At 47.2% G+C, this 12,674-nt stretch overlaps 1 protein-coding gene across 2 annotated transcripts in view; it reads right to left on the bottom strand.

Annotated features, from left to right (window-relative positions):
• The window catches only part of LOC101276582 (protoheme IX farnesyltransferase, mitochondrial), a 135,110-nt gene that overhangs the window by 34,026 nt on the left and 88,410 nt on the right, over positions 1-12,674 (bottom strand). For both annotated transcript variants that reach the window (XM_049702239.1, XM_004267210.3), the window contains exon 6: positions 4,200-4,432. In XM_049702239.1, the coding sequence (XP_049558196.1) occupies positions 4,200-4,432 (233 nt within the window). The remainder of the gene's footprint in view (positions 1-4,199; positions 4,433-12,674) is intronic.

Here is a 12,674-nt window from a genome sequence, read left to right as displayed (position 1 = left end):
CTGGAGGTGGGAAGGCAGCACCATCTCTTCCGTGCTTGGTGCCCTGGAGGTCTTGATTGGCCCCATGGCCACTACAAAAAACACAGAAAGATCTAGATGCTAAGAAGGGTGCTTCCGAACACTGCATTTCTTCACTCTGTCGGCCGTCTGGGAAGCACACAGTTTTCTGTAGCTACAAATCTGGTAACTTTCCTCCCATCCAGAGTCAGTTCCGTCGAGGCAGGACCCTGAAGGTGAGGCTTCAGGGTCCCCATCACACACGGCCCCGAGCTGCTGCCCCCCAATCGTAACCAATGTCCACCAAGCCCCAGGAAAGGGCTTCAGCCCAAGTCCACCTGGTCAGGGGGACGGCGACTGAAATGAACACCGGGGCTGGTATGCGGCGTCCTGAGGCGGAGGCACGGATTTCGGTCTGTGTAGACTTGTATGCCTACCAACCCCTGTGCACACACTTTCCGTTTCTTGGAAAGCACTTTCCCTCCTCAACTAAACGGGCCGCGACTTAACTCAGAAGTCACTCGGCTCCGAAGTCTCCCTGGACCGATTTGGGGGCCAATTTAAGAGAGCCCGGAGCCCCCGCTAAAGCTCTCTGCTCAGGGAAATACTTGATCACCGGCCTGCCTCTCCCTGAAGACTCTGAGACATGAGACACAAGTGAGAACCGGGACTGGGTTTAAGTGACCCTGTATCTCTCAGGGCCCCGCATGCAGTGGCGGCTGGGGGGACGGTTCGGGAAGGCGCGAGCCGAGTGGGCCTCTGTCACCTCTGTCACCCACCTCCCCCTCCCTCCCCAGCAGCAAGCTCGACAGAGTTTTCCAAACACTTCTCTCCTCATGGCTGCTCCACAGTGACCAGTTTTTGGAGGTTTAAAGACAAGATGGTTTGGAGATACCACAGAAGAAAGGAAACATTGCTGGCTGTTTTTTCTCAGAAGGGCTCCTTCAAACAAACACGTCCCCAAAGATAAGAACCCAGAAGAGATACAACCACCTCGGTAAATAGTACAGATGACACTGTTAGCGCATCTCTGATAATACCATCTGCCAAGCCCTTGGCCCAAATCCCTCGGTATTTCCAGGGCATTCTAACAGTAAGAGCGCTCGCTGGTTCTGCCTTTTCAGATTGGCGGTTCTCAAATGTAGTCCCTGGACCAGGGGTATCAGCATCACGTGGGAACTTGTTAGAAATGCAGACTCTCAGGCACCTCCCCAGACCCACTGAGTCAGAAACTTTGGGGGAAGGGCCCAGGATGCTGAGTTTTAACAAGCCCTCCATCCAGGTGATTGATATGCACTAAAGTTTGAGCACCATCGTGTTGGACTTTGGCTAGCGGCTGCCACAGTACAAAGTGCAGTTCTAGAAGATGATAAAACTATATAAAATCATAGCTGACTTAGTCCCTAAAATCCAGGAATAAAAATCTTTCAACTACATTCTCTCAGATTCTGCCTTATTTCTTTGAGTCATTTCCTTCTGTACTCATAGGTGATGCTCAATAAATATCTGGCGATTGACCTTGGAATACCTTAGAGGTTTTTCATCTTTAAAATGGAAGCTACTTATTCACTGTTTCATTCATCCATTATTTCATTTACTCAATTCATTCAAAGATCTACTGCTTAGCTCAAGTTGGCTCTACCTATCAAATTAATGTCTTGAAACTTTTGAAGCAATTGCAAGCATTATTTAAAGTAGCGTTCCTCTTTCTGTATAAACCTCACAAGGCTTTGGGTGTGTGATTTGATCTGTGGTAATTAAGGATTCTGGGGGCAGAATCACACAATGCACCTTCAAGATTTATACAAAAGGGATATAATAGAAATCAATCACAACAACTGCAAAAGGACCTTCTTCTTGTGGCTTTACAAACCTTTCAGGCTGCTCTGCTTTACACCAGGGTCAGTTCAGGTAGATGAAGGGTCTCATTTCTCAAGACAAACGTGCATTTTCAGGCCGCTACCTATAAACGGTACAGCCTGGCCCTGAGCTGTTCCTCATTAATGAGTTTGTATACAAACAATTAACTTTGGATTGCAGAAATACTATACCTCAAATTAAAAAAAAAAAAATTAAATATGCCCATTAGCATTTTAGCCAGATCCGGACGTGGCTGAACAAATAAGGGCTCCACCTGGATGTGCGTCCTAAGTGGGAGGACCTGAAAAGCTTCTCTCTCTGGCCTCCAGGGAGGCAGCTCGAACACATGCTGAAGCCCAAGCTCTTCGCAGGAAACTGCCAGGGGCCTCCAGCCTTCAGCAAGAACCTGGGTCCGAGGACCCTGCATGACAAAGGTGACTGAGTTCTCCAAGGCCCTGGACTGGACAGCCCTCACATACCTCCAAGCGATACCTGTCCCTGGGGCTGTCACACTTGGCCCTGACCCTGGCCCTGGCTGGGATTCCCTGGACAGAAAAGGTAGTTTCTGGTGCCTTGTTCCCTGTGACAGGTTTGAGGAAACTGAACAGGGCTGTGTCCATCCGGCAGGAAGGTGGCTTGGAGCAGGCATCCGAGGGCTTAGGCAGGAGGACGTGGATGGGAACAGAGCACACAGTGCGGGGCGGGCGGGGAGGCAGAGCCTGGGAGCGACCTGCTTGCTTTCCAGTGTCTGGGCGATGACTGGAAAGGCCTGGAGGGCACAGCAGGGGGAGGCTAGCTGGGTCAAGCGTGGGGATCCAGGCTGAACTGAACAGCAGGAATCTGACCAGGAGGTTTGGCAGTGCCCAGGTGGGCTCTTTAAATTTACAACTGAAAACCGGGGGTGGAGGGTGGGGGCGGGAGCTCATTCGTCATCTGGTCCAGGGATGCCAGAGCCCTGCTTTCCCTCCCACTTCCCTCACCCAAGACACAGATCGCTGATGGACCCAGTGCTTTCCCTCTAAGCCGGGAGGCATCTCCCTGTCCCAAAACAACAGCCAGGGAACAATCGGGAACTGCTCAGACTCTGCCAATGAATCAAATCTCACCACCTTCCTTCATCTGTACTAATTAACACCAGCTTTATGATTGAGGGAGATTCAATAACAAGTCAGCAAATCCTCACAACAGCTCCATGAGAAGGGTCTTTCCAGTCCCAGGTGGGAGGCGAGGAGACACCGCGTAAGGAGGTCAAGTTTGGTTCTGAAGGGCAGCCAGCTAAGGGCGGGCGCGCCCCAAACCCAAGCCCCCTCCCCCAGGGCCAAGCCCTTCACCGATGGGCTGACACCATCTCCCGCTCGCAGGAGACTGGCTTCACGCTCATCACAGAACAAACAGGCACATACGTTTCAGAATATTATATTCGCAGATTCATGAAACGCCAACATTTACAGGATATTAAAGCCACTGTAAGAGACAATCCTGGTAAAGGTGCGATCACCTCTGTAAGCTTCCAAATGGGAACGTGAGAGCTTTTATGAAAACGTTTCAGAAACGTGGCTTCTAGGGCAACGGTTTATGGCCAACAGCCTTTTGATCGCTCATGTGAAAAATATGTACTTATATATATTGCAGGAAACCTCACCACTTCCTTCCTAAGCGTCGGTGAAAAACAATAATTACTTGACTAATTAGACTGTGAAACTTCCCTTACAGATGGTAAAAAGGAGCTATTTTCACCCCACAAATTTACTTGTGACATCCCAGCCAAAAAACTGGAGAAATGTTTCAATGGTTTTATTGTAGACAGCATGAAAAATGTAAGCAAATCATATAAAAATAAATTAGAAACTAATGAAAATAGTCTGTCCTCTCCTAAGAGGGGAAAATAGTCTGGTTCTGGGGGAGCGAAGAGCTGGTGCAGGAGGCCTGCTGACAAGGCAGCATCCGCTGTGCCCGGGCCGGCCCTGATACCCACTCCAGGATCGGGACCGACCCCACACAGCACCAGGCCTGCCTTGGCTCCTGACTTCCAGGTGCTTTCTTCTCATTCTACCTGTTGCCTTTTGTTTTCTCTCAGCCCTTCCCTACTGGTGAGAGCATCTGTTCACCCAGAAGCCAGGCTGACACGGTCTCCCTGCAGCTCTACACTCGATACTTCCGACGGCCACAACCGCACACGTGCCAAAGGATTGGTACTGAATAGAACGGTATCTACCACCAAGTACCGCAGCTCAGGGAAGGAAGTGGCCTCTGACCAGCGGCGTTAGCGCATGGAAGATCCCCTGAGCTCGCGGGGCCAGCACCCAGGCCCCGGGTCTGTGGAGAGACGCTGAGACACTCACCAGCATCCAGGCTGCCCGTGGCCGCGGTCCAGCCCATGAGGGGAGGGATGGCCCCCACGACGGCTCCCACCCACGTGTTGGCAATGCTGATCCTCTTGAGCGGGGTGTAGCAGCAGGTGTACAGGAAAATGTTGAAGAGCCCCAGAGCTCCCGTGAGTGGGTTTACGCCCCAGGTCAGAAGGGCAACTCCCGGAACTGCACAGCAAGTGGCAAAGGACACAGCTAGCAACGGGCTGGAAGAGAACAGGGGACACAGAGCCATCACTTTCAGCTCCAGGCAATCACGACATGGGGCACAGGTACAGGGAAGTGAGCTGGGGGGCAGTGCTGGCCTGGCTTCTGCCCTGAACCAGGACATCCTCTGGATGACATTTACAACGAGGAGGGACTGGCTTGCAGGAGCTCGGGCTGCTCCTCCTGGCTTCGCCAGCCGGGACTAACAAAGTGAAGACAGTGGAGGCCGCCGAGGCCCGGATTCAACAGGAGGCCCTGCCCCACCTCCCAGGCCGCAGGATGTCCTGGCCTCCCTGTCCTTATCTGAGCAGCAGTGACCGCCCCCTCCTCCCAGGGCTGACGCGAGGGCTGCCCAACAAGGCACCTGCTTTGCACACGGTTCTGTTGCACAGCTGGTGGGAAGTTAAGTGATCGTGACAGATGAACCCTTCGGAACCCAGGATTTAGGATTTGGGCAAAAACCAGTATCTTACTTCTGGAAGCAGTTCTGTCCATTTACTTATTCTTTATTTAAAAACATCACCCAGTTAGTACTAATGCGTAAGGACAGTGTGTCTGAGTACCACTATGTGTAATAAATTACAGGCTCAGCACGGCACCAGCTCTGGGCCAGCAATGAGACACCAGGGGCCACCCGCGGTGATCACGCTGCCCGGCCGAACCGTGGTTTACGGACACACAGCTTTCAAAAGAGGCAGCACAACGCCCTATATGTAAATTGTCAGATAAAAGTCTACAGCGCTAAAGATGACCGCAAGCCTGGTTCTCAACAGAGCCTACTTTATACAGTGGACTTCCTGGGGCCTCTTGTGAAAGGCTTTTCGAAAGTGTGGATAAACTACATCTACTAGTCCCTGCCCATCTGCATGTTTCTTTACTCCCCTGAAGAAACCTAAGGAGGGCGCTTGAGCCTGTCTCCTCCTTGGAGAAGCCATGGCTCACTCGCAGGCCCCAGCACGTGCCCATGGGGACACAGGCGTCATGGGTGCAGCTCCGAGGGGGCTCTGGTTTTAGGGAGGCCGGCTCGCGTCCCTGCAGGCACGCGTGTGGGTGCGGCCATGTCCCTGACACTGCCTGCCTGTCCCTCAAGGAAAAGACAAGATGCGGGGGGGGGGGGCGAGGAGCCCCCAACCCCTCAACAGACATCCTTCCCTCTTACTATGAGTGATGGATACCTTCATCTTGACTTCTTCCTCCCATTTTCTCTCTCATTTTTAAAGGTAAACGCTCCAGTTTTGCTCTTGTGTAATCCCTTCCCTGTCTTTCACCTTCTCCCTCCACTGAGCCACATCCTCACGTCAACGGCCTTGTTCACATTTCTCCAAGGTCTGACCATCCCCTCCAAACCCAACTAGCCTTGACTTCCCCATCCCTCCCTCTGCTATCGGCCCCAACTCTCTCCCTCACACCTACTGAAGTAGATTTCTCTCTGCTGTGACCTGGATAAACACCATGTGATACACACCATGTGACCTGGACCACCTAGCTTCCCTGTAGAGCAGACACACAGTTTTCCAGGGGCAAGGGGAGGAAGACGCCTGGGGTCACCTCTCACATTGGTCCAGAAAGTGGAACTGAAACGGCTGAGAAGCAGTGCAAAAATTGTAACTGCTGTTCTTCTTTCAATCAGGTACTTTATAGCTTATAAGAACAGATTTTTTTTTCCCTATGGGACTCTGAAAAGCTAGTTTTATTTGGGTGGAAGAAAAATGTGGCTCATAAACATTTTTATTTTTCCTGAATTGGACCTTGTGGGAAAAAAAAAAGGCTGTTCACTCCTTCTCCAAGGACTGTGGAAGCCAGTTGGATTCAAAGGTATTAGTGTTGTAAAAAGCCCTTTTACAAAAGTGCACGTGAACTTAATTTATTGAGATAGGCGATTTTACGTGCAAGTTTAGTTTCTGACCCTTGTCGGAATCACAGAAAATCATGAGACTCAAGTTTGGTGTTTAAATCCGTGCTCAGGGGCACGAATGAAAATTGGGTAGGTTGACAAACCATGTAAACAAAAATGAGGATATCCGCCCTGGTAGGGGTGAGCACTCTCAGCGCCCAGACACTCAGGGAACCCATTTCCTTCCCGGTCCAAGGAGCCTGGGGTCGGCTCGTGTTGTGGGTAAAAGTGCCCCAATGACTAATTCTGTGAAGTTTACACTCCTGTGCTTTATTTTTCATAAACATATATGTTTATCAACAGAGGAATGGATAAAGATGTGGTACTTATATACAATGGAATGTTATTCAGCCATAAAAAAGAACAAAATAATGCCCTTTGCAGCAACATGGATGGAACTAGAGATTGTCATACTGAGTGAAGTTAAGTCCGACAGAGAAAGACAAATATCATATGATACCACTTATATGTGGAATGTATAGTCACAGATGTAGAAAACAAACATAGTTACCAGGGGATAAGGGGGGGAGGGGTAAATCAGGAGACTGGGATTGACATATACACGCTACTATATATAAAATAGATAACTAATAAGAACCTACTGTATAGCACAGGGACCTCTACTCAATACTCTGTAATGGCCTATATGGGAAAAGAACCTAAAAAAGAGTGGATAGTTGTATATGAATAACTGATTCAGTTTGCTGTATACCTGAAACTAACACAACATTGTAAATCAACTATATACTCTGATAAAAATTTTTTAAAAATAAAATTAAGGGGCTTCCCTGGTGGCGCAGTGGTTGAGAGTCCACCTGTCGATGCAGGGGACACGGGTTCGTGCCCCGGTCCGGGAGGATCCCACATGCCGTGGAGCGGCTGGGCCCGTGGGCCATGGCCGCTGAGCCTGCGCATCCGGAGCCTGTGCTCCGCAATGGGAGAGGCCACAACAGTGAGAGGCCTGCATACTGAAAAATAAATAAATAAAATAAAATTTAAAAAAAATTTAAAAAGTACTTACTCTTCCCCCTACATTTGAGGAAAGGAGGGAGAGAGGGCGGAAAAAAACCCATAAAAGTAACATGTTCATTTCCAAAAATTTGGAAGGACAGAAAATCACACAAAATATTCTAAATTAGCTTTTCAAAGAAACATTGGTTTATAGCTTTCTAGACTTTTTTTTTTTTTTTTTTTTTTTTTTCCGGTACGCGGGCCTTTCACTGTTGTGACCTCTCCCGATGCGGAGCACAGGCTCCGGACACGCAGGCTCAGCGGCCATGGCCCACGGGCCCAGCCGCTCCGCGGCATGTGGGATCTTCCCGGACCGGGGCACGAACCCATGTCCCCTGCATCGGCAGGCGGACTCTCAACCACTGTGCCACCAGGGAAGCCCTCTAGTCTTTTTCCAATGATACATCTACTTTAAAAATAACTGAGAACAGGGACTTCCCTGGTGGTGCAGTGGTTAAGAATCTGCCTGCCAATGCAGGGGACACGGGTTCGAGTCCTGGTCCAGGAAGATGCCACATGCCACAGAGCAACTAAGCCCGTGCGCCACAACTACTGAGACTGCGCTCTAGAGCCCACGTGCCACAACTACTGAAGCCTGCACGCCACAACTACTGAAGCCTGAGCGCCTAGAGCTCGTGCTCCGCAACAAGAGAAGCCACCGCAATGAGAAGCCCACGCACCTCAATGAAGAGCAGCCCCTGCTCGCCGCAACTAGAGAAAGCCCACGTGCAGCAACAAAGACCCAATGCAGCCAAAAATGAAGAAAGAATTACTTTGCTTGGCTCTTTAAAAAAAAAAACAACTGAGAACACAATGAATTGTGGTTTTGTTGCTTATTCTATTTTCAATATATCTTAATAATTTCCCTATGCAGTTAAGAATTATTTCACACCATTATCATTAATAGTTACATAGTGGCCTATTCCGTGGATATACCGCAATTAATTCAATCAATATGTCTTTTTGGACACAGCATTTTTCCAGTTTTTAATTAGAAATAATGTTGGGATGAATATCTCATAGACAGGTCGTTGTTCACAGCTCTGACTATAATACATTCTGAGGATAAGTTCCCAGATCACTAAGTCAGATGACATGAACATTTTTAGGGGTTCTGACTTGTACCCTAGCCTGTACTCGAGACTTTATACTAGTTTACACTCCAACCAGCAGTATATGAGAAAGCCTATTCCCAGAACCTGTATCAACACTGGGCACGGCGGCATTGAAAACAAAACAAAAATGAACAAAGTCAGACAAGTTTACTGAGATAGATAGTATTATCCCCATTTTACAGATGAGAACCTGAGACTCGGAACCAGGACCTGTACTTGGGTTTCCTTGCGGGCTCATTCAGGTAACCCGGGGTTCACCCTCTAACTGGTACGTGGAGGGCACTGGTCTAATACCATTTACTGATGCTCTCACTTCTGGGGGCTGCAGGGGGCTGGGAGGTTGGGGTCTTCAGCTGGGAGCAGCCTCCTGTGTGCTCACAGCTCCTTCAGTTCACCCCTCTGCCCACGTGGCCTAACTTCCTAGGCATTCCCTGACGTGGAAATGACTGGGAAGCACTCCATTTCTTTGAAACAAAGGACAGACCTGGGATGTAACACGGTGAGCAAGACAGACATGGTCCTCATGCTGGGGGTGCTTACCCCACAGGGGGCGACAGTGAGCCAGGTGCCACAGTCAAGAGAGGGGCGGGCCTTCCGGGAGCAGGAACCCAGTGTGGGCGGAGCTGTGGGGCAGACACGGGAAGTTCGGGGGATGTTGAAGCCAAACCCAACCCAAACGGATGGGAGGCAGGCAAAGGGCGGGGCAGCGTGCTTTGGGGGCCAGAGAGCAGAGGTAGGGAGGGCCGTGGGGAGGTCTCTGGGCAGATGCAGAGTCCACAAAGTTCCCTCTGGGAACTTGTTAGGAACCCAGGTGATCTGGAGACCCGCCGCTACACTATCACCAACGTGACTACCTGGCCTGCGTCTGGCCAAGCTGACGCAGGCTGAGCTGACAGAACCCTGCACCCTTGTTCTGCTTCCAGTGCTGACTGTGCTGGCCTGGTAAGTGGCCCACTTTCACTTGTCTTTACATAAATGTCACTGCAGTGGAAAGCACTCAGCGCTGTGAACTAGATCTGTCATCAGCTAACGCAGGAACTCAGCTGTATCCCTCAACCCCTCTGTTCCAAAGACCTTGAATCTAACCTAGTCATGTGGCTTAACGTGTTCTGGCCACTGAAAGGGCGGGATGAAGCGAGTGTGGCAAAGTCTTGATAACTGCTGACTCTGGGTGATGGGTGTCCTGGGGTTCAGTGTGCTCTCTCTACCATTGTGTCCCATGGAACGTTTCACAACAAAAATGTTTCCGAAAATGCTTTGATACTCTTTATTCCTATTATCATTCTGGTTTCTGTATATGGCATAACTAAGCATGTTGTACAGGAATCAGGTGGTTCCGAGTTCTCTATGAGAACTCTGATGTGAACTATCTATATAAAAGTGGGCGGATTATTTAACCTCTCTGGTCCTTAGTTTCCTCAACTGTAAAGTAAGGGTTGTACTAGGACTCTTTTGATGGCGAGATTGCAACCCGAGTCAAACTGGCTTACACAGAAGGCTCGGTAACAAGACTACGGGGAAGGCCAGGGTTTCACCCCATGGAGCTATGGGACCTGGAGCAAATTATTTAACCTGCTGGCCTCAGTTCCTTCATCTGGGAAGTGGGAGACACTTACGCCACAGAATTGCTTATGAATTAAATGCAATAATGTAAATAAAGCACTTAAGAGTGCTCACTCAAGGTGTTCATTCATTATTCATTCAAATCTCTCACTGCCTACACAGCCAGCCGCTACACTGGGTGTGGGTACAGCAGCCGTGAACAAGACAGAGAGCAGAGTTTAGTCTAGAAAGGAAGACAGACGTTAAACAAACACAAGTACTATGAACTCTCAAGTTGCAACATCAGCTACAAGAAAAAGAACAGGTGATACGAAACAGTTATTAAATAGAGGACTTATTTAAATAGAGCTGGAGGTAGAGGCTGATAAACTTGCAATAAATTGTTTCCCGATTTATTTTTTCAAAATTATAAAGATGTAACGGATATATACTAGAATATGAAAACGCATGTATATATACTCAAGAATGTCAGTTCTTAATCATAAATTATAAATGTATGATGGCTGTGAAGCATGTTTCTAATAATAACAATTAAAATGGCAGAATATTTCTATCTCTAATTATAACTTTAAATTAAGAATTTAATTTTATTACAGCAAATTACAAACAAATAAACCAGAACCAGGAGAAACTGGGTTGATCACCTGCAAAACATTTTTAAAATAAATTTATTTATTTATTTATTTTTGGCTGCGTTGTGTCTTCATTGTTGTGCGCGGGCTTTCTCTGCGGCGAGCGGGCTTCTCATTGTGGTGGCTTCTCTTGTCGCGGAGCACGGGGTCTAGGTGTGCGGGCTTCAGGAGTTGTGGCGCACGGGGTCTAGGTGTGTGGGCTTCAGGAGTTGTGGCGCACGGGCTTAGTTGCGGGCTTAGTTGCTCCGCGGCATGTGGGATCTTCCCGAACCAGGGCTCGAACCCGTGTCCCCTGCATTGGCAGGCGGGTTCTTAACACTGTGCCACCAGGGAAGCCCCCAAACATTTTTTTTTAAAATGTGTGCTTACACGTCTACCACAGTAGCTGTCATGGCTTTTATTAAGAACCGAGGAGTTATCTCTGTGAGTGGATGTTGCTGGAGTGAATTTATAAAGGAAAGATCAGAAAAGCAGGGGAACGGGGTGTGATACTGCTGCAAAACATTCCTCATTGTCAATAAAACAGAAAAAAAAATGTGTGAATAAGGAAAACAGCACTACTTGATGGGGGCGGGGAATGGTGGCAGGAAAAGATCTAGCAATTTTCTTGAGCTAAAAAATATTCTTTTGTATCCCTTCACTCACTCATGCAAATAGGTTCACGGCTCATGCTGAGGGTGGAATGATGATTTATTTCCAAACTCACATCCAAAACTGAATTACATTTTAAATTGAGAGATCTTTCTACTGAGCACCAGCGTGAGGTCTTTCTACTTGTGCCTTTCCTGGCCAAGGCTACCGTGGAAAGAAACTAAGAGATACGAGTGGGAGGGGGATTTGTCAACACATTTCTATGAATTATTTATTCCTCCCATAAAATCTAGTATTTCTTTGTTTACTAAGGACCAATCCTTAGTAGCTCTATCAAAGTGGAATCTATAGAAATTAGGAACAAATGAGAAAATACAAGCTTTAATATGATACCTACTTATTACACTTAAATGTAATTTAAATTACCTGACTTTTAAATAATTTACTGGAGAAATGTGGCCTTTCTGTTTAAGTGATGTGTCAGAGAGGTCTATGAAATGTTATATTAAATCAAGAAGGCTTTATATTTTAAGCAGCTCTGCAGGTAATTGGTTTAGACAAAAACGAATCTCATACTTCTTGGTCATTTTTCCAGAACAAATGATTTTTAAATTGTAAAACGAAATTCCCTTTCTTCAAAAACAAAAGAAAACTCAAAACCTTAATCAAACCAAGCCAATTTAACTTTAATTTCCTACATAAATCCCACATTTGAGCTCTGACCTGAGTTTTTGGGAAAAGTGTTCACAAATAACTGTTTTGAAAATATCTCTTCAGAACCTGATTTAGGAGTTTTCTATTTCTGAACAAGTCTGAAGTTACAGATACTGGAAGGTAGCAGGGGACTGATGTAAATTTAGAATTTAAGGAATATGTGATGACAATGAGGACACAAAACATACTTTAAAAGGAAATTAGTTACAGCAAGTTTTGAAAGACTATCAGTTACATATAAAATGATGGTAACCTGCTTCAGGAAAAAATTAAATTTTACAACATGTTTAAGAGAAATGCAAGAATAAGTATGTATTTCTGGCATGATTATATTCAAAATATGGGGACTGTGGTACTACATTAAGTAAAACTTTAAGGAGGAAAACAAAGCAGGTCTGAGCTGAATGAGTTTTTGAAAACTGACTGAAGAATCTTATTAATCTAGGGGGAAGATAAGAAAGATAGGTTAGGGGAAAAAAAAACAAAAAACACTCAAAGGAACACTGGCCCGCTGTTGACCTCTCAGATTCAGCCTTCTAACTCAGGGAGGAAGTGAATGGTTACCTCTTGAATGACGCTCCATCGATTCAGCTCAAATTAAGAATATGTTATTTGTACGAAGACTCTGGAATTTTCAAAGAGAAGATTCCTATTGTTCGATCTCCTCCATGAAAAGCAAGTTTCTAGTGTAGTGGTCCAATCTCAGTGTTTTCTCACATCC

The sequence above is a fragment of the Orcinus orca genome, chromosome 19 (assembly GCF_937001465.1).
Source record: "Orcinus orca chromosome 19, mOrcOrc1.1, whole genome shotgun sequence".
NCBI classification, from domain to species: domain Eukaryota; kingdom Metazoa; phylum Chordata; class Mammalia; order Artiodactyla; family Delphinidae; genus Orcinus; species Orcinus orca.
This window is presented reverse-complemented; position numbering and strand designations above follow the sequence as displayed.